Genomic DNA, 22,329 nt, shown 5'->3' with positions numbered 1-22,329 from the left:
AGGGGGGAGGAGCTGGAGGGGCGGCTTTTTAAACGGAGGCAGGAGCGGCAAGGTGAGAGCGTAGGTAGGAGATCGATGGGGGAGCAGGCAGAGCTACTTACGGGGCTCACCTTCTCGGGGAGCTGAATTCGAGGCACCGTCTACCAAAGGGTTGCTTGGCGCCAGAATTTGAGTGGCTTTCCTCCCTTACTGCAGGTAGGAAAAGTGGCAAGACGGGTTAGGATTAGCACTCTTCTGTGACAGGCAGAAGGAATTGCATGGACTCCGCCACCTGAGTCAGCGGGGCGATCATCCGACGTAGGTTAGGGGAAGATTGCCGACGGGAGACTTTCTGTGGAATTTCCATGGAAACAGCCTCCTAGCCTTTGGCCCCAAGGCAGGACTCCGTTTGTAACAAGCCTGGCAGGAAGAAAAGATAGCGACCTCTCTTATCCAGCCTTGCTGGAAGGAGGCGCTGTCGTTAACTATGTCTACTCAGAAGGAAGTCCTGTTGATTTCACTTGGGTTGGCCCCCAGGTATATGGGGTTAGGATTGCAGGCTTAGTGCACTTCGTTTGTTGTGCCAGGGGATTCCCCCCGCCCTCCCCGCTATGCCACCTGTAGCTTTTGTGCGAGATTCTGCCCTGCTCATTATAGGTCGCATCCCGAGAGAGATTTTGCATCTTGTTGCTTCAAAGGGAAGAACTCGATTTCTGACGTCGACCTAGTAATGTCTGCCTAGGCACCCTGTACCGTCCTTGAAACTTGAATAATGTTTTGTTAGTTACCATACTTAAACTGTCATGTGTGTGTTTGAGTGTGTGGTCTAAAGACATTCTCAATAGCATCTAAAAAAGAATCCTATAAGAAACTACCTTATACCAAATCAAGCCATTGATTGGCATCTTGTCCCAACTGGAGATGCCAGGCATTGAACCTGAGACCCTTGACATACAAAGCATGTTATCTACCCCTGAGCTGTGGCCTCTCTCTTGCAGCGCCGGACAACAGGAGGGGATGGCATCTCTCACACATTTCTTACTGGTCCCCACACGCCTGATGCTGAAGGTCTTTAATGTTATGTCCCGGCTGTCTATGTATAGTGCCGGTTGCCTTGCTGCTGTCTTCTACTGTTGGTGGGCCCTATGGCAGGTGGTGTCTACGGGCCCTTTCCAGGTGCTCCGCAAGAAGAGGCGGGGGACTCCACCAAGATGTCTCACTGATGCCTCGCATGGGGAGCATGGCTTTGTCACGCTAAAAGTGAGTACAGTGGCAGGAAAGGGGGGGGGGGAGAGGCCACAGTCAGGTGCTCACAGACAGCAGCTGAAGCAGGATGTGAAGGCAGAATTCTGGGCTGCTGGTGCATTTGAGAGACTTGGAGTAACATAGGAAACAGCCTATTGCCAGGTCAAACTATTTGACCCTCTAGCTTGATGTTTTCAATGGTGACCGACAGCTGTTCTTCAAAGTCTTAGGGGCAAAGAGTGTTTCTCATCAGCTGCCTCTTAACAGGAGATGTCACAGATTGTGAACCTGTCACTCTATGCATGCAAAACTCTTGAGCTATTGTCACTGAGCTCTTGTCTGTGTGTAACTGTCCTATTTCTCTGTCCTTTGGGGGCTCAAGAACTCAGGGCTGCGTCTCCACTATGTTGCTGCTGGCGAGGAAGGAGCCCAGCTGATGCTTTTCTTGCATGGTTTTCCCCAGAACTGGTAAGTGTCGCTGTGCTGTGTGGTAGTTAGAAGAAGTGCAGTGTCTGGAGCTGATATCAATTTACTGCAGGTGTGGCTCATGCAGGAAGTCAGCCCACAGATCTGTTGGCCAATGTGTTAGAGGAGTTTACTGCAAAGTTAAGGAGAAGGTATTGAACAGAAGGATTAACTTCCCTAAGGAAATGACCTAGAGGAGATGATGTTACTCAGCTACATGCTATCAAGTTTCTATGATGCACAGTGAATGACCATCGGGTGTTCACCATTAGTATTGCTATTACCATGCCTTTCTTCCTGACAAGACTAAAGGTGGCTTTCGGATTAAAAACAAGAATAGCTAAAAACATAGACAAAAGCTATCATTAAAAACAATTAAATCTTAATAGAATTAAAACTATATACAGATATAAAATCTATTTAAAGCATATGAATAAGTACAATAAAAACAACACCAGTCCTTTCATTAAAAGCAGTCAATTCCCAAAAGCCTGATGGAACAGATGAACAACAAGGGGTGAGCCATTATTCAAAACATATATATACAACAAATGGAGAGGCAAAAACTATAAAAGCTGCAGAGCAGGGAAGCTCTCCTCTCTACTTAATTCCATTGTGATTTGGCTGTATTTCAACAGGTTTGCATGGCGCCATCAATTGCAGGAGTTTAAGCGGGCATTTAAGGTGGTGGCCCTCGATTTGCGGGGCTATGGCTTTTCCGACGCACCAGCTGGTTCTGAGCACTATCAGAGGGAAGCTCTGCTGGCAGATGTACATGGTGTCATTGACGCTCTGAGCCCCAGTGAGAAGAATGGTGAGAGTGAAAATGGTTGTTTTGGAGGAAGGGTCCGGTTTGCCACTGCAGTGGCTTGGCTACTGGCAATGGGAGGAGAGGGCCATGCATTCAACATACTTAAGCTTTCAAGTGTTACATTGATGCTTAATGGGGTTTCCTTGAAATTAATCGGTGTTTGGGTTGGGGAATTGTCAAGCAGGCTGATACTTGTCCACATTGTCCCTGTTCTGATGCCTTCTGTTTGTCTTTTAGAGATTTCTAAGTGCATCCTGGTGGGGCATGACTGGGGTGGATCCATAGCTTCTGAGTTTGCTGCCTGTTACCCCAATTTGGTAGAGAAGCTTATTATTATGAATGCAGTTCAACCACATGTCTTAGCAGGTGAGTCTTGTGCTATCGGGATTTGGTACTCACTACGATTGTGTGCGGCTTTTGGCATTCACTAATTAATTCTAAGCAGAATTGGAAAAGGGAGAGAGGAGCCTGAATCTGCCAGGGACTAGTCCCTGCTGCACAGTTAAATGGTCACTGTGACTGCATTGCCCTTAGGATGCAGAGCCTGCATAAGCCATCACTGTTACGCTACAGCTCTTTTTGGAGGAAGAAGGGAGGTTGTCTGATCTATCCAAGTGCCTGACACCAACACACCAACACGGCTTATGATTAGATGGAAGCCTTGTACTAGGAGTACATTAAAAAACACAGCCACCCAGCTCCCCCCCCCCCCCACTGCTTGGACTGCAAGTTGATCCAGATGTTAAAGGGAAATAAATGAGAGCAACCCCAGTTGAGCCCTCTATTTTGAAGATAGTTTTCTGGTTGTGGTGATTTTGTTTCTTTTTTTATAAAGTATTTTTATTTCAGTTATGCACAAAATAGATCCAAAAGCAAATAAAAAGAAAAAACAAAGGGCTATATATTGGTTCTCTTTATGAGTAGTTCTGGTGATATTTAATGTGTGGCAGGGCAACTTATTTTCCCTTCCACCTTGCAGAATATTTTTCACGATATCCCACCCAGCTGCTGCGATCCAACTACATGTTCCTGTTCCAGCTGCCAAAGCTGCCAGAGCTCCTGTGGTCCTTAGATGACTTCTATGTGAGTGCAGGGTGGGGAGTTTGCCTCACCATTCATGCCTTCTTGCATTAGGAATATAAATGCAGCAAATCTCTTTTCCAAGCTGTCTGTGTAACTTTGTGAAGCCAAAGCGCTTTATTCTCTGTTGGTGACTGTTCATTCTCTTCGCTCAATGCTGAGCTACAAATCTCAAATGTGTTTCATGGGCATATCCCAAACCCTTCTGCCAGGCTGCTTTCAGCTCTGCGTGAAGGGTGATTCTCTCTGCTTTGGTTTGTAAGAAGCATAACCCTGTCTCTTCTGCCCCCTCCACCCCAGCCTCACTCCATATAGAGAGTGCCTTGTGTTTAAAGCTCACCTGTAATAAATCTGAAAGAGTGGTGTTCCAGTTTTCAAACATTCTTTGGAACCCGAACTTCCAACACAGCTTCTGCAGCTTCCAATTGAGTGCAGGAAGCTCCTGCAGCCATTCAGAAGCCGTGCCTTGGTTTTAGAACATTTGGAAGTCAAATGGACTTCTGGAATGGATTACATTTTAGAACCAAGGTACAACTGTATTTACGCTAAACAAGGGGCAGTCATAACCTATTCAGACATTGCATACTATGAACTAGTGGGATATGTGTGCAGGCACAAGTACATTTGCTTTGATACCCTCTCTGGATTATTTGGAGGTGCCAATCTGTGACAGGGAGGCTGCTCTTTATGTAGGCTCCTCTTGTGATGTAGAGCCCTGGAAAATCTACATTGCATGGGAGGCCTACCTGAGTCAAGTAGAAAAGTCTCCCTGCTGCAGATGGTTACCCTCCAGCTTGTGGACATAGGATGGAGCTAGTGCATTTGTCTTCACTCATGTGAAGATCAGTAGCAGATTACCTTTGTGTGGATAGTGGAGGAAGGCAGGCTGGGAAAAGCTTTAAATATTACTGAGCTGATCTATCAGGTAAAGACATATGGGCAGGGACAGTTTTTTGTTTTTATTTATTTATTTATTTTAATAAAAATTTTTATTTGGTTTTCTGCTTTTATAAAGACAAAACACACACAAAGAAAAAGACACAAAACATAAACATGTATAAAATCAGCAAATCCCCATTTCATAACCTTGTTCCCTGACTTCCCCCCACCCCCCCTCCTGCATCCCAGTTCCCAAGATTATATCAGCAAGTTGGTGTTTCTCCTCTTAACCATCTTATTCATCTTATTACCTCTTTTATAATAAAAATTGATTTTCCTAAGTTGGACTTAAGTTCTCTTCCATCGATTTTCATTTTGTCTTAATTAAGAGTCATATTAACCAAACCTAAAAGTCTTAAGAGTTTTTAAGAATCTCCTCTTCCCTCCCTCCCATCCCCGGTTTTTGTCCCTTCCCAATAGAAATCCAAATTCGAGATTCTCAGCCTGGGTTCCTCACGTCCGAGGCTTTCAAGTCTATTTCAGTCCCTCTCCGCCTGTCTTGTTGGTAGTCCTTTATGTCAGTCGTCGAGTCTGGAAAAAGTTCTTTCACCATCAAAGTGTATTCTCTTCCCACAAGGAGATTTGAAAGTAACTGCTGAAAAATTTCCACAAAGCCTGTATCTTCAAAATCAAAGTCCAAACTGAGGCCCCAGTCATATTTCTTTATTTTAAGTTCCTGTATTCCATATTGTCCCGGGACCTCCTCCTTCTTCTTCTGTGTCTTTCGCAGACTTGTGGTAGATAAGTTCCCAGCGTCTCCTTGCTTGTGTTCCACAGATGTCAGCTTTTGGTTGTTACTTCCCAAGGTTACTTCTTCTTTTTCTTGTTGTTTAGTCTCTTCCACCTCTGTAGATATTGTTTCCCATTCAGCTGTGGATTCTTTCTCATTCAGGTCCTCAATACAAAGAGCAGAGTTGCCTGTTCCCAAGGTCATAGTCACAAGTTGTTTATTCATGGCCAAGCTCTGCTCTTGTAAGGTTCCCACCAATTGAAACATCCTTTCGATTTCCACTAGTAACTTTCCTTCCACAGCCATTGTATCCATTGTAGTTTCACAGAATTCCCCCTAGAGGGAATCTGGTTACTTATTAGTCTTTTCTCCAACAGTCCTTTAACAAATTATTATTACTTTGTTTCCAACAATTTTGGCTCAATTATAACTCGTCTTAGTCCAGAGGGATCTTAGATAGCGATTTTTCCACTTTAAACCGCCCGTTTGACAGCTTTGACAGCTGTCAAACTCCGCAGCTCTTACACAGGCACAAAGGCAGGACTTTCCCGAGCCCGGGAGGGGGGGTTGTTTAAAACAAAAAGAAGGTTTCCAAAACTCCACTCTCCAGCCCAAAATTTCCTTTAGCCAAATCTTGAAAGTTAATGTCCTTTTTAACTCACCCCACCAAGGGTAGGCTCTCCAGCTTAGCTCTTATGTCGTTGCGTAGATCGTCTGCAAGGGGGGGGGTGCGGACTTCCTTTTAGCACACCCCCCGGTCGTCTCCAATTCAGGGTAAATTTTTTTTAAAGTCCCAATCCGTCTTACTCACGGGTGATTCTTTCAGTCCAAATTTTCAAGGAAGGAAGTCAGCGCTCTCTGGTCATGGCTCGCGGCTTCGCTCCACCGAGGTAGCGATCGACTCTCAGTGCCACGCCACCCCCGTATCCTCTCCGCAGCCTTTAAAAAGGCTCTTCGTGGATCAGGGGGGGCGCTTAAGGCACCCGCCGAGTCTTCAGTCCGCAGGCATCCGCGCCTGCAGTTTTTAAGGGTCCCCGCGTCGCCGGCGCGGCAAAGACCCGTCCTCGGTAGAGCCGATTCCCTCCGCAGCTCGGAGGGAATCCGCCATTTCCAGATCGCGTCAACCCGGAAGTCTGGGACAGTTTTTTGTTTTTAAAAGGAAGCAACACTGTTTACTCCTTTGCCCTGCCTAAGGTGGTTTAAGCAAATATTTTTTACAAAGCTTTCTAGTAGCATGAGCTGCCTCTGTCTTATTGAGGAGACTGTATTGTACAGGACGAGGAGGTGTGCATTTAATTAGCCTCTACATGCTGCTGTGTCTTTTTCTCTACAGCTAATAAAGTCTGTTATGACTAGCAAGAAGACGGGAGACCAGAATCATTTGACAGAGCAGGAGTTGGAGGCTTACCTGTATGGCCTTTCGAAGGACAGGGGTCTAGAACCACCCATGAATTACTACAGGAACATGTCCACGTGAGAGCCCATTTATTCCCAGCTTTGATAATGGGTGGGATTGGCATTTTTTCGCAGAGGAAGAAACTGCTTGGCAGCAGTAGCCTTCTGCTCCTAATAATTGGAGGGCACCAAATTCTTTGTTGGATCATGTGGTGCTGAGGGGCAAAACACTCTTCCTCCTCCACAAATCTGTGTTTAAATTTCAGGAAAGGGGATGAGAAAATCTTGTGACCATTCTGAGATACTTTAATTTCTAAAAGAATGTTCATTTACAGAATTGGAATTAAAGTGTGGGTGTGCTGCCTCCCGATTATGTCATGGCTGCAGTGCATGAGCCTCCCTAGGGTGGAAAGTGACACAACTCTGATAAGTGGCGCAAAATGGTGAACTGATTTATGTCCAATGCCAATTTGCAGATTTCTTTTCTGTGTATCTTCTCCTACAGTTGGGTTCGTGCAAAGTGCAAGGATATTGTGGTGCCCACCCTGCTGATCTGGGGAGAAAAGGATGTATTCTTGGAAAAAGGGCTTGTCGTACCCATGGAGCAGAAGGTGTGCAAGAACATCAAGGTGCAGCTCATCCCTGAAGCCGGCCACTGGGTCAGTGAGGAGCAACCAAAGAAAGTCAATCAACTGATGTGGGCTTTCCTCCTTCAGAGAGACTGAGATGGAAAGAGGCAGTGACTGCTCTGTGCACTACAAGCATTCCTACCACCCAGCATGCAGGAAATTACAAGAACAGCCATTTGACCTGACACTGGAGATCTGGTCCTTCTCTGTGCCCAGTGGAATGTTTCTATCCTATATTGGAACATGAGTCACATGCAACTTTTAACTGGTTTTGCTGCAAGTCTGTGTTCCATTGCACTACAATAAAAATGATTTGCTTCAGGGTTTCTGATATGGGCTTCCTGATGGTGAAACTGCACAGCAGTTGCATTCAACAGGTCTTCCAGCTCCCTCCCTCTGTAGTATACAGGCATTAATACTCACAGAAGAGCACAGCTTTTTCTTCTGTATTGTTTTTTTGTTGGGTGTGCCTTAGCACAGCAGAATCTGGAGCGAAGCTATGTTCCCTGTTGCTGTTTCACACCCATTTTCAATGGCATCTTACTACCCTGGCAAACTACACAGGAAAGCGACCCTTGGCATGGATCATATTGAAATAAATGTTTTCAGCCTTCTTACTTCACTGTCTACCTGGAATGAGTTAATGACACATTAGGAGGAAGCTGCTTCTTAACATGTGATATTACCTGGGAACATGACTGTGCCTGAGAACATCTTGGTAACGCTTGGGGCAATTAGTTGGATGTCTTAAGAAGAGGCTTGGATTAATCCACTGCTCATGCCAAAGAGAGGGTGCAGTGATTGATCTCATAGTGTGTGCCTCATCCTGCATGTGGTGGACTGGAGAAACGACAAGAAAACCCCCAGTGGGTGTGTACATATGTGCAAAAGGAACATATATAGGTGACTTATAGGAACACAACTGGGTGGAAACTTCACATCTGCCAGGACTAAAGCTAGTCATTGCTCTGGGAGAGAAAGTCTGCCCATGAGGCAGCCTCCATAATAAAGAGGAGTTTTGATACTACAGGTATTGTTCCCCAGTGTGGTGGACCTGATGCTCCAAATGGTGGCAGTCTGAAGTTGGTACAAAGCAGATGTGCCCTTTGGGCATATTCTCTAGAATTACAAGTTAAAGGTACAAGAGCTTCTAGTGTGAATTGTGCCGCCAGCTATGCCGCTGCTGTGCAGAGGCAGGAATTGAGTCAGGGATGGAGTGGCAGTTCCTAATACTACTCTGGGCCAAATTACCTGTGATGTTTTGTGTTTAAACAAGTGTGCTTGACTTGCCTATTTTTATTTTGGAGGAAAAGCAGCCACAAGGCCCTAATCTGTGATATGCTTCCAATCCATTTGAGTTACCAGGACTGGTTTTCTGAATATTACTCCCGCCAAACTGCTCTGTGCCCTTGAAAGTTGCATGTAGTTTTGACCCTCGGCGGACATCTGATAGCTCAGAAGTACCAGGAACTGAGGGCCAGGTTAGGCTCAAGGCAACCTGCGGCCAAAGCACAATCAGCAAGTTCTAGCGAATGAGGAAAGGCTTCTGCCTTTCCACCTGTCTGTTTCCGCAGACCAAGCTTCAAGACTTCTTGAAGACAACAGGCTGTCTTGTTTGACCTTCAGCTTTCTTTAACTAGGGTTTATGTTGGCATTCAATTGCTGTGGTTAATGCTGCATATTATCAAATAAATACAGTGGTACCTCGGGTTACAGACGCTTCAGGTTACAGACTCTGCTAACCCAGAAATAGTACCTGGGTTAAGAACTTTGCTTCAGGATGAGAACAGAAATTGTGTGGCGGCAGCAGGAGGCCCCATTAGCTCAAGTGGTACCTCAGGTTAAGAATGGTTTCAGGTTAAGAATGGACCTCCAGAACGAATTAAGTGCTTAACCCGAGGTACCACTGTAATGATAATATGGTCTAGCATCATCATTGTATAGCTCCCAGAAACAACTGCATTGTTCTTATATTGACAGGTCTGCTACCCTGGGCTCCTTTGGAGAAAGGGTGCAATATAAATGTGTAACTTAAATATATAAGAAAATAAATATATAAATAACATAAACAAAACATGGGGCACAATGGCGCTAATGTTAACACACATTTTAAAATGTAGAGCAGAACATCTTTTGCTTCAGCTTAGGGTATAATGTATTAGCAAATATGAAACTCGTGCTATTTTCCATTCCAGAATCACTATTTTCTGCCAGGCATGTGATCAGAGGTGCTAATGAATCATCTGCAGTCAAGCTAGGAGGCAAGTGGTTGCTTCAAGCGAGCACATGTGTGTGTGTCTAAACCTGGAACATGTAAAGTTAAATGTCAAGGAGAGGAGTTCTTGATTAGCCTTTTTCCCAGACAAGCTTTTTAATTTTCTATGCCAGGTAATTATTTTTTAAATGGGGGAGCATTCAATTCAAGAACCATATATATCAGGCCTTGGAATCTTGATGAAAATATTGCTGTCTTGCAGCTCCACTACCAAAATCTATCTCCTTAATGGAAATCTGTAAGGGCAGCATTGAGGAAGGGGCAGTTAAGGTGGGTAGGACACAAGGATGGTTAAGTTATTGTAGCGTTAGAAGCAGAGGAAATCCCACCATGTTTCTACCCCTCTCTGGCATTAAAAATACAATGAGAATAAAGTAACAAAACATTTGCTTCCCCTTCCATGACACTCAAATCACACTGCCTGTCATTGTTACTAGATCTCCTTGTGTACCAGTTCACACATGCCCACGATCCGTATCTTACACATATATTTACAGAAAAACCTATAATGGGGAAAGAGCAATATCATCTTTTGGAATCTTTAGTGGAGACTGTTGTGAGCCACAGACTTTCTTGCAATGGACCTGATTATCCAGCTTAAGTTTGGGGGAAATTGAAAAAACACACACAATAGCATAGCTCACTTGGGGAAACTAGCAATAACCACACCAATGCTACAATCAGAGTATGTATGAACAAAATACATTAAGGCTCACGACAGCAACTGCTGGCAAAGTTATACAGTGCATGCTTGGTTTCACTCTGAAGCTAGAATACAATCAGTACAGTACTGTACTTCAATGTTTGCAGGGGGAGCCACCTTGTGGATTCTGTGTGCAACACCTACTCCTTTAGTTCTGAAAGTGACATAAAAGCGAATGGGGGAAATTAAATTTCCCAGGTAGGGACAGGGGACTGATCAGGGCCTCATGTCATTTTGCCTTCAGAAAGGGGTAGTAGTGCTAGTGGGACAGGGAAAAGCACCAAAGGTGCCCAAGAGTAGTGCAGCTCAGTTGATGCCCCTTCCAACTTAACCCTCTAGGTCAGGGGTCGGCAACTTGAGGCCCATGGGCCACAAGGGGCCCAAGGGGGTGGTTTAACTAGCCCCCAAGCCGCCCCCGAACTGAGCAGTCCGCTTGGTGAGTCCCCGTGTGCTGCGCTAAACTGGCGCAGCACAAGGATTCGCTTCCGCTGTGCTGGAAACCACGCGTGCGCAGATGCCAAAAATCGTGTCTGCACCGATGCAGACGCCGGAAATCGCAGGCATGTGCACGATCCGGCCCACAGAGGGATCTCCGCTGGAGTGAACCAGCCCAGGCGAGGTAAACCTTGCCGATCCCTGCTCTAGGTACTTGCTTGGCGTAACATAATTGAAAGTCCCACAGGGAGAAGTGATTGAAGAGAGAGAAGAAGAAAGGAGATGGTGAAGGAAGCAAAAAGATAACAGAAATAAAAAGGCTAGAGGAGTCCTCTGTACAGAGGTTGCTTCCTTAGCAGATGGAATATGACTGAAAAGAGAGAGCAAGTGTGATGCAGTAAGTAGAGCAAAGGTCGCAAACGTCTTTTGGCCCATGGGCGCATTCTGAATTTTGAGAGCGAGTGCTGTGGGGCACCAGTTAGAAAATGAGTGCCATGAAGGCATGGCATAACACAAAGCTAGAGAGAGAATCATTTATTTATTACATTTATATCCCCTCTCTCCTCTAAAGAAGTCAAAGGCATGGTGAAGCTTTTCCCAGTATTGTTATTTGCATATAAAAAAACAACCTGCTGAGTTTTTGCCTGCTAAATAAAACAAAGCCCTGTTCCTCCCACCCAAGCACCAACCTTAAACCAAAGCCTAGGCTGCCATCCTTTGCCCACTTAGGCCAACAGGCTCTTCTTCTCTTCACTTAACACCATTTTTAAGTGCACCACCAGACCACCTAGCCCATTGTATCCCCACCAAGCGCCTCAGCTTCCAAAGTACCGTAATCTCAGTTGTCTTGCAGCTTGCCTGTAGGAAATATAGCATACAGTTTAGTTAGAGAATGTTTTGTTTATTGTCAAGTTGTAGTTTTGTGTCCTTACATTATACTACCAATAAAATACTTTGGAACCATTTCAGCTGTAGAGGTGAGCGGCTCTAACTACCGCCCACTATACCTTTAAAGCACATTCAAAACACATCCTTTCCCTCAAAGCATTCTGGGTACTGTAGTTTACTCAATCCAGGGTTACAATTCCCAGCAGCCCTTAACAAACTACAGCGCCCAGAATTCTTTCCGGTGGGAGGGAAATAATGTGTTTCAAAGGTACCTACCCGAAAAGCGGGTTGTTCCCTTGCCTGATCATGGACAGTTCAAAGAGACTCTGATGATCCGGTGCGTGAATATGTGGAGTGGTAAGCATAGCTCTGCAGCCGAGTTGAAAGAGAAGGTCATTTATGTGTCAGGGGCAGGGGCCATCTCGCCTTCCTCTGACCAATCTCCAAACTGTGGGTTCGAGCCCCACATTGGGCAAAATATTCCTGCATGGCGGGGTGTGTGTGGACTAGATGACCCTCGTGGTCCCTTCCATCTCTATGATTCTTGCCGCCGTGCCTGACTTGTAGGAGGCGGGGTCTCCTTTGGGTGAGATCCGGCCCTGCGCCCGGACCCTCCAGGCCTGGCTCCCTGGGCGCTCGCTCTCTCGGCGGGCCCTCGAGATCAAGCAGGTGAGCGGGCAGGGAGCAGTTGTGGACGAGAGCCGCCCCCGTCCCTGAGCGGGCTCAGCGCAGGCTTCTCATCCCTCTGCCGGAAAGAGGCCTGGTCGGCCGAAACCCATTCGCCTTCCTGGTCGCTCCGACGGGCGGAGCTCTGCGCCCAAAGCAGCCGCGGAAGGAGCAGGAGGCCCCGGGAGGCGGGGAAGGAAGCGCTGCTGCTCCCTCGCCTTGCCGCCGCGTCTTCCCTTGGCGCGCGGGGAGGAGCTGGAGGGGCGGCGCTGCCTTTATAAAACGGAAGCCGGAGCGAGTGGGTCGCGGGAGCAGGGGGAGGTTGAACGCGCCCGGGCGGCGTCGAGTGACTCCCCGCTCCTTGAGGTACCGAGAGAGAGAGTTTCGGTTGCCCGCGCCACTGACTATCTCAGCTTGGGAGCCCCACCGCTTTATCCGAAGGCAGCCAAGAACCCAGCCGTGTTAGCAGGCGAGCACCCCCGCTTGGGTTTGCTGGATACCGAGACCTTGCTCGGTTGAGTTCCTATAGACACGCGTCGTGCCTCCCGTGGCAGGACTCCCGTTTGTAACGCGGCTGAGTCCGAGTTTCTGGTCTTCTGAGAAAGGACTTGCAACCGGTAGTGTCGTGGCAGATCCCGAAGTGCAAGGTCCTCATAACAGCCACGCCCCTTCTAAGATTTTACAGTAGCTAAAAAAATTATACAAGAATCATTATTAGGGTGCGTTGTAACAATGAATGCAGATCCCAACGTGTTGCCTTTCAGTTAGCTTCTATTTTATGTGCACATACATGGGCAAATGTTTTGGAATGCAGTTTAAAGTGGGTTCAGTATCCCATGTGTGCATAATTGTCACATTTGCACAATGTTGTCCTCATCCAAGTGGCAACCTGCACTCCCCGCCCCCTTTAGTTAAGATTTGTCCATTCTGTGGATAATGCAGTAAGGGTGGGGATCCAACATAGACCTGTATGATCCCAGCCATAGGTGTACTGAAGCACATTGTGTGGGCATTTGTAAAAAGGTGTGTAGTAACTTTTGCTTGGGTGCCATCTATCATAGCGCCCTCCCTTTACTTCAGTTAGTGAGAGGTGCTTCTTAGTGGGCTGCTGGTGGGGCTGTTTGGGAACACACTTCTTTTTACATTTTTCCAACAGTGTTTTGTGCAAGTCTGGTATATCCAAAAGCTTGTATCTAAAAATAAGCAAATACTTGCATGTGCAAATATATTCCATCAAGCACTGCCCACTAGTGGTGATGGTAAATGCCGAGATGGAGTTCACTTAAAAGTGCTCTTGTATGGACAAAAGTGCACAGGGGAAAAATAGGATCTGTGCATTCCATGCATACATTCACACTCTGGTGTATCCTCAGCCTTAGAGCAAATCAGACCATTGGTTTATCTGCCTCAGGACTGACTACTGCAGCAAGTAACTTTTCTTAGGCTGTATAACAGTGGTGCATACAGATGAGGGAAAAGGTTGCATTCTAACCATGCAAAAGTAAGACGTTTCTACAGACAATTCTACACACCAAGAAAAGTGGCAGTGGCTCAGGAAAGTCTCACAGGGCTTTTGCCCAGTGGACCTGAGGTTCCCCACCCCTGACCTACATTAACTAGAAGCAGCTCTTGGGCAGGGTTCTTGCCCAGCTCTACTTGTAAATGCCAGGCATTGAATTTGGGGTGCAAAGCATGTTCTCTTTCTTCTGAACTGCAGCCTCTCTCTTGCAGCCCCAAACAACAGGAGGGGATGGCCTCTCTCTATCGCCTCTTACTGATTCCCACACGCCTGATGCTGAAGGTCTCTAATGCCGTGTCCTGGCTGGTTGTGTACAGTGCCGCTTCCCTTGCTGCTGCCTTCTACTGTTGGTGGGCCCTATCGCTAGTGGTGTCTAGGGGTCCTTTCCAGGTGCTGCGCAAGAAGAGACGGGAGACTCCACCAAGATGCCTCACTGATGCCTCGCATGGGGAGCACGGCTTTGTGACACTAAAAGTGAGTACAGTGGAGGGGAAGGGGGAGGCTTCCAGCCATAGTCAGGTGCTCACAGACAGCTGCTGAAGGCAGGATCCTGGTCATGTACTGTACAGATTGGGAGGAACATAGGAAGCTGCTTATTGCCAGGTCAAACTATTTGTCCCTCTACCCTGATATTTTCAAAGGTGACTGGTAGCTGCTCTTCAAAGTCTTAGATGCAAAGTGTCTTTTCCCTCAGCTGTCTCTTAACAGGAAATGTCACATATTGTGAACCTGTCACTATCACTGAGCCCTTGTCTGTGTGTAACTTTCCTATTTCTCTGTCTTTTGGGGTATCAAGAATTCAGGGCTGCGTCTCCATTATGTTGCTGCTGGCAAGGAAGGAGCTCAGCTGATGCTATTCTTGCATGGATTTCCCCAGAACTGGTAAGCGTCGCTGTGCTGTGCGGCAGTAGGAAGAAGTGCAATGCCTGGAGCTGATATCAATTTACTCCAGGTATGGTTCATGCAGGAAGTGATAGGCTACAGATCTGTCGGCCAATGTGTCACGTAATACCTCTCTGGCCAGCAAATTTCCTGCAAAGTTGGGGCAAAGGTCTTAGACAGAAATATTAACTTCCCGAAGGAAGGGACTTGATTGCTGCTATCCACTCATGGTGAATGACCATAAGGCCTTCATCATTAAATTGTAATTAATACAACTTTTTTTTAGTGTTGACCTTATGCTGCATAGAATCAGAAGCAACATGATTTACAGTAGACTTACAATTTTAACAAATGTAAAAGAGGTCATGATAAATTAAGCAAAAGCTTGGTGGGGGTTTCTTGATTTTTAGAGGGTGAGGAAGCAAAACGAGGTGAATATTTATATTTAATTAAAATACCTTTAAATTGTCTTTCATCTAAAGATCCTAGGGTAGTGTACAATAAGCATTAATAAAATCATTTGTACACAATATAGAAATACAGTTCAGACCAGCAACCTTTGTAACAAATAATAAACAAACCAAGCAGCAAAAACTGTAGAAGTTACAGAGCAGGATTAAAGCAACACAACAAAAGTAGGCACTGATGTCCTGGAATTTTCAGTTAGGGAAGCCCTCCTCTCTGCTTATCTCTTTATGGTTTGGATGTATTTCTACAGGTTTGCATGGCGCCATCAATTGCAGGAATTTAAGTGGGCCTATAAGGTGGTGGCCCTCGATTTGCGGGGCTATGGCTTTTCCGACGCACCAGCTGGATGTGAGCACTATCAGAGGGATGCTCTGCTGGCAGATGTACATGATGTCATTGAAGCTCTGAGCCCCAATAAGAAGAATGGTAAGAGTGGAAATGGTTGTTTTGGAGGAAGGGTCTGGCTTGCCATTGCAGTGGCTTGCCTTCTAGCAATGGGAGGAAAATGCCCTCTGCTCAGTCTTGCTAAGCTTTCAGAAGTGTTGCATGGGTGCTGAATGTAGCATTGTGGGGATGAACTGGTAGGTGAGTTTGGGAAATTATCTAGCAGGCTTGTAGCTTCCCATAGGCAGATACTTACTTGTCCATGATAGGTTGCGTCCAACTCAAAGTAGACCCACTGAACTTATGAACCTAAGTTACTCATGTCCATGAACTTCACTTGGTCTATTTTGAGTATGATAAGCACTGAATACAGCCCATTGTCTCTGTTTCATTGCTTTCTATTTGTTCTTTATAGAGATTCCTAAGTGCATCCTGGTGGGGCATAACTGGGGAGGAATCATAGCTTTTGCATTTGCTGCCAGTTACCCCAATATGCTGGAGAAGCTGATTGTCATGGATGCTGTTCAACCACATGTTTTATTAGGTAAGTCTTGTACTGCCCCATGATTTTAGTTCTCACCATGGCTATTGGCATTTTCTAGCTCTAAATAGGATTGTGGATGGAAGAGAGAAGCCTGCAGAACTGTAAAAGGCCACCATGACTGCATTGCCCTTAGGATGCAGAGTCAGGGTGGGCCATCATTTCACACCACAGATCTTTTGGGAGGAAGAGGGAAGGAGGTTGTCTGCTCTGCTCAAGTTCCCAACCCCAACACACAAGCATTGCTTGTGAATAAATGGGAGCCTGGCAGCAGGGCTTTCTAAAAAATAAAAAAAAAACGATCCTCCCTGCCCTCATTGCTTGGACTGGAAGTTGACGCAGATGTTAGGGGAAAATAGGAAGCAACTCCAGTTGACATCTTTCATTTTATTTTGAAGATTGGTTTCTGAGAGTGGCATTCAACTAAGTTTTACATAGAGTACACCTGCTGAAATGAATTGACCTAACTTATTCACATTCACTAATTTCAGTGGGTTTGCTCTAACTGATGTTGAATACCACCCAGTATCTGGTGGCATTTCATGTGTGGAGAAATTGGCACTGCCCTGACACACAACTTACTTTCCCTTCAACCTTGCAGAATATTTTCCACGACATCCCACCCAGCTGCTTCGATCCAACCACATGTTTCTGTTCCAGCTCCCAAAGCTACCAGAGTTCCTGTGGTCCTTAAATGACTTCTACGTGAGTTGAGGGAATGGTTGGGGAGTGGGTTCAAAAGCTCATGTTCTGTCATGCAGATTAACCAAAGGGTCCAATCATTTTATTCTGCTCTGGGGTCTGATGGTTCTCTTCCACAATCCTAAAATACAGTTCTCAACTGTGTTTTATGTATTCATCCCGAATTTCTCTGTCAGTCTCCTTTCAGCTCTGGGTGCAGGGTTATTATTACTATTATTTCTAAAATTCCTATACTGCCCTTCATCCAAGGTCATGCACTGGGCTCTCTGTCTTGGTTCATAAAATGCATAATCCTGTGTCTTCTCCCACCTGCCTACCTTTAGATACACGTGGCCTGGCTTTTAAAGTTTATTTCTAAGGTATTGGCAGTGCTTCCCCCCAAAAAAACAGTGTTTAGGGGTACTCTCATTTTGACTCAAGAAAATCACTATTTTATAATTCAGATTAGAAGAAATAAATACAGTAAATGGACAAAAGTGCAAAGATTCACAAAATGTTTGGGGTATGCATACCCCTGCGTCCCCCCAGAAGAAAAGCACTGGGTGAGATGTGGTGAGATTATTACCTAGAGTCTGGGATGAAGAGGTCATGGCAAGCTATGACATGTTCTAGTGCTGCCAGAGAGAGGGAGGACTATGACCTTCTTTGCTTATTCCTTCACTTCCCCATCCATTCTCCCCCCTGCCGCTTGGCATACGAAAACGTAGCATACAAAGTTTTTTAGTCAGTGTGGAGATGAGTGCTGGGAAAGGCTTAAACTGTAGTCCAAAACACATTCCTGCACCCTGTTCTCACAGTGACCAGCCACGTGCCTATGCAAAGCCCCAAAGCAGAAGCTAGGCACAATAGCACTCTCCCCTCCTGCAGTTTCCAGCATCTGGCATCCAGAGGCATGCTTCCTCCAGCTGTGGAGGCAGAGCATAGCCATAATGGCTGCTGGCCATTCGAAAGCCTTACCCTCAATGTCAATGCATATGTCTAATCCTCTTTTAGGATCAGGGCCAGCACAAGGGGAAAGGGGGGGGGGAGACAATGCTGCTTCCTCCTTTTCCCAGCAAAGACTAAGGGAGAGTAAATATCTAAAAATGGCATGAGCTGCCTCTGGGTCAGAAAATGGGGTGTGCATTTAATCAGCTTCCACATGGTGCTGTGTCTTTTTTTCTACAGCTAATAAAATTCATTATGACTGGCAAGAAGACAGGAGCCCAGAACCCAGCATGCCGTTTGACAGATGAGGAGCTAGAGGCTTACCTGTACAGCCTGTCAGAGTGTGGAGGTTTAACACCAGTCCTGAATTACTACAGGAACCTGTCCACGTGAGAACCCATTCCTCCCCAGATTTGCTCACGTGTGGTATTGGCACCATATGCTTTTCCTCAGTTGTGGTGCACCAGTACATTCAGTGGAGGTGGGTGGGACTTGTTTGGCAGCAGGAATTTTCTAGTCATAATATTTGGAGAGGTCACAACATTCTTCACTGGATTATGTGATGCAGGGAACAAAACACTCTTCCTCCCTAAAATATATTTCTAAATGGTGGTAAAAGGGGATCAGGAAATCCTGTGACTGTTCTGAAGGGGATTCTGAGATATTTTAACTTATGGTGAAATGGGAAAGGTTGGGTTCTAGAATTGGAACTGAAGTGTGTGCATGCTGTCTTTCTGGATTTCTATTGATTTTTCTCATCACTGCTGTGCATGAGGCCTGCTAGTGTGGAAAGTGGTACGGTTGGCCGCAACTTGGGTAAGTGGCCAAAGTGGTGAGTTGCCTGCTGTCCAGTGCAGATTTGCAGGTGTCTTCTCTGTGGCTACATTCAGATGTGGGGTTTTTGTTTGTTTGTTGGTTGGTTGGTTGGTTATAATGCTAGTGCTTCTCTCCTAGTTGCTAATGATCCTTTTACACTGCAGTATCTCTGTTGGGACGCGGGTGGCGCTGTGGGTAAAACCTCAGTGCCTAGGACTTGCCGATCGTATGGTCGGCGGTTCGAATCCCCGCAGCGGGGTGAGCTCCCGTCTTTCGGTCCCAGCTCCTGCCCACCTAGCAGTTCGAAAGCACCCCTAAGTGCAAGTAGATAAATAGGTACCGCTTTATAGCGGGAAGGTAAACGGCGTTTCCGTGTGCTGCGCTGGTGCTGGCTTGCTAGAGCAGCTTCGTCACGCTGGCCACGTGACCGGGAAGTGTCTCCAAACAGCACTGGCCCCCGGCCTCTTAAGTGAGATGGGCGCACAACCCTAGAGTCGGACACGACTGGCCCGTACAGGCAGGGGTACCTTTACCTTTACGATCTCTGTTGCATTATGTAACTGTGGCTTTTTGAGTGATATGGCACCATGTCACGCTACATTTTAAATGGTGGGGGGAAACTGTATGCCAGGATAGCACCCCAAATCTTATCAATGCAAAACTCCTAGTGATTTTCTCAGTTAACGGGGTTGCAAACAGGTTTTGGGTTTTTTGGAAAACATTAACATGGAAATGAGCTCTAAACTTCTGCTAGAGTGCACTAGATGTCAAGCATTAGCTTTCATGTCATGTGGAAGATCACAAAACACACAGAAATAAACAGGTAAGTAAACATTGTGAAGGCTGAACAAAGTGCCATCTGAATGTGGCCTGTGTATCTATATCCCTACAGTTGGGTTCCTGCAAAGTGCAAGGATATTCTGGTGCCCACCCTGCTGATCTGGGGAGGAAAGGATGGATTCCTGGAACAAGGGCTTATCCCATGTATTGAGCAGAATATGCGGAAAAGCATCAAGGTGCAGCTCATCCCTGAAGCCAGCCACTGGGTTAGTGAGGAGCAACCTGAAAAAGTCAATCAACTGATGTGGGCTTTCCTCCATAAGAGAGACTGAAATGGAAAGAGGGAGTAACTGCATTCTGCACTACAAGCATCCCTCCAACCCACCCAGGAAATGACAACAGCAGGCATTTGACCTGATGCTGGAGGGCTGATCCTACCCTGTGTCCTGTGGAATGTTCCTACACCATATTGGAACATGAGTTCCATGCAGCCTTTAACTGGTTTTGCTGCAAGTCTGTGTTCTTTGCACTACAATAAAAAGGATTTGATTCAGGGTTTTTGATACGGGCTTCCTGATGGTGAATCTGCACAGCTGTTGCATTCAGCAAAAAATCTTCTATCTCACTCCCTCTGTAGCATGGCGGCATTAATACTCATGGAAGAGCACAGCTTTTCCTTCTATATCGCTTTTTGTTGAGTGTGCCTTAGCACAGCAGAATCCAGAACTAAGCTGTGTTTCCTGTTGCTGTTTCACACCCATTTTCACTGGCATCTTACTACCCTGGCAAACTACACAGGAAAGCGACCCTTGGCATGGATCACATTGAAATGTTTTCAGCCTTCTTACTTTACTATCTACCTGGAATGAGTTAGACACATTAGGAGGAAGCTGCTTCTTAACATGTGATATTGCCTGGGAGTGTGACTCTCCCTGCGAAAGCATGTCAGTTGGTTCATGAAGCAGCCTCCATGGTAAAGAGGGGTTTTGATACTGTTCCGTTATTGCTCATCCCATTGTTTTGGATCTGACGATGCTCCAAACGCCTGCAGTCTGTGAAAGTAGGTAGAAAGTACAGTTGTTCTTTGGGCATACAGTGGTACCTCGGGTTACATACACTTTAGGTTACAGACTCTGCTAACCCAGAAATAGTACCTTGGGTTAAGAATTTTGCTTCAAGATGAGAACAGAAATTGTGCTCTGGCGGCGTGGCAGCAGCAGAAGGCCCCATTAGCTAAAGTGTTGCTTCAGGTTAAGAACAGTTTCAGGTTAAGAACGGACCTCCGAAACGAATTAAGTACTTAATCCGAGGTACCACTGTATTACATAATATTGCAAGTTAAAGATGGAAGAGGGTTTCTAGTGTGGATTGTGCTGCTGTTGTGCAGCTGCTGTGCAGAAGTGGGAAATGTTTCGGGGATGGAGTGGCAGGAGCTAGTATTACTCAGGGTCAAACTACCTGTGATGTTAGCTGTGTGTTTAAACAAGTGTTGATTTATCTTTGCTCTATCTGATCACCTTTATCTTTAAGGAAAAAGCCACAGGGCTCAATCTGGAACATCCTTCTGCATCACAGCCTGCCCCTGGTTTTCTGCTGAACATTGCTGTTTGTCCTTGAAAGGATCATGTAGATTTGGCCCTTGGCAAACTTCTAATAGTCCAGGAGGACCAGGATCTGAGTGTCTAATAAACAAACCAATGTGGGTTTTCCTTGGGCCAGTAATTCAGCTAGATTGGGGTTCAGCTGGAGCCACCATAGTGCACCACCTCAATGCCTTGGCTAGCCTAGCTCTTACTGCTTTGTGCTTTTTCACAAACCATTGTGTAAAGGCTGCCATAATTGCTTGGACTATTATTAGGTGAGGGCATATACTGAGCTGATTTGCTTTTCCAATGTCTGTCCCTTTCAGGCTAACATTCTCTTGTTTCCATCCACCCAATTTTCTTTTTAAGTTCAGGGTTAGTTTAGTACCATATCAGAATATGTACTTGCGTCCCTAAAACAGAGGTAATAACATATTAGTATAAGTCAGGGAGCCTGGAAGTGGTGTGCCAATATTTCAGGATTCCGGGCAGCTTTTTTACTGAGCACAAACTATAGCTGGTTAGTCTTAGATGTGACAACAGCTGTCTTCATTGTGAAATGTCACATCAGCTGTCATTTTTCTCTTCCAGTCAAGCATGTTTCTTCCTCTGTTTCTTGGTGAGGAAACCATGTGATGCCTCACAGACATTTAAACGAGGGTCGGAGAACCTGTGTTTTTCTAGATTTTATTTGATTACAACTCTTCTCATCCCTGACCATTGGCCACGTTGGCTTGGGCTGAAACTGGGTGCCGCAGCATCCTCATCTCTGAACTAAAAAAAAAATCATCTTGCTTATATGTCCCTTTATATGTACAGTGGTGCCTCGCAAGACGAAAAGAATTCGTTCCGCGAGTCTTTTCGTCTTGCGATGTTTTTCGTCTTGCGTAGCACGGTCCGTCGCAACTGCGCCTCTTCAAGCGGCTTTAAGAAAAAAGCGCAAGACGTTTTCGTCTTGCAAAGCAAGCCCATAGGGAAATTCGTCTAGCGAAGCAACGCAAAACCGAAAAACCCTTTCGTCTAGCGGGTTTTTCGTCTTGCGAGGCATTCGTCTTGCAGGGCACCATTGTACTGATGAAGCAGAAAGCATCTCTTAGACCATAACCTTTGGCTCTCCAGCAAGCATGGCTAATGCATAGGGATGATGGGAGTTGTAGTTCAGCAACATCTGGAGGGCCAAAGGTTCCCCACTGATATTTTAGACTTTATTTCTGTCGTATTATCTTCCCTGTACATACACTGCTCATACAAAATGATGCTTTTAAGCTTAAAATGCTATGCTCTGCCATTCCACTTTTCAACCAGAATGATCTTGGCTATAATTTGCTGTGCTTTTGAAATGCCACTAGGGGGTGTTGTTGCAACAGATTTCCTGCTCAAGCCAATTTACATACAGTATTGGGGACTAGCAGAGAGAGAGCCTAGGTGCTCCAAAGAGCTGTGCAAAAAGGCAAGGAGAAAAACAACTGAAGGGTACAAAGAATCAA

General features: G+C 45.9%; 1 protein-coding gene across 1 annotated transcript; it reads left to right on the top strand.

Annotated features, from left to right (window-relative positions):
- Positions 1-62: 62 nt before the first annotated feature.
- Positions 63-19,815, top strand: EPHX3 (epoxide hydrolase 3). The gene is made up of 16 exons (XM_081183891.1): positions 63-195; positions 978-1,239; positions 1,607-1,692; positions 2,328-2,503; positions 2,738-2,866; positions 3,480-3,583; positions 6,583-6,722; positions 7,150-7,365; positions 12,331-12,606; positions 13,972-14,233; positions 14,556-14,641; positions 15,360-15,535; positions 15,909-16,037; positions 16,636-16,739; positions 17,904-18,052; positions 19,372-19,815. The coding sequence occupies exons 2-16, from the start codon at positions 997-999 to the stop codon at positions 19,589-19,591; spliced, it is 2,496 nt and encodes an 831-aa protein (XP_081040017.1). The 5' UTR covers positions 63-195; positions 978-996; the 3' UTR covers positions 19,592-19,815.
- Positions 19,816-22,329: the final 2,514 nt, after the last annotated feature.

Source organism: Podarcis bocagei, assembly GCF_964188305.1.
Source record: "Podarcis bocagei genome assembly, chromosome: 2".
Taxonomy (NCBI): domain Eukaryota; kingdom Metazoa; phylum Chordata; class Lepidosauria; order Squamata; family Lacertidae; genus Podarcis; species Podarcis bocagei.
This window is presented reverse-complemented; position numbering and strand designations above follow the sequence as displayed.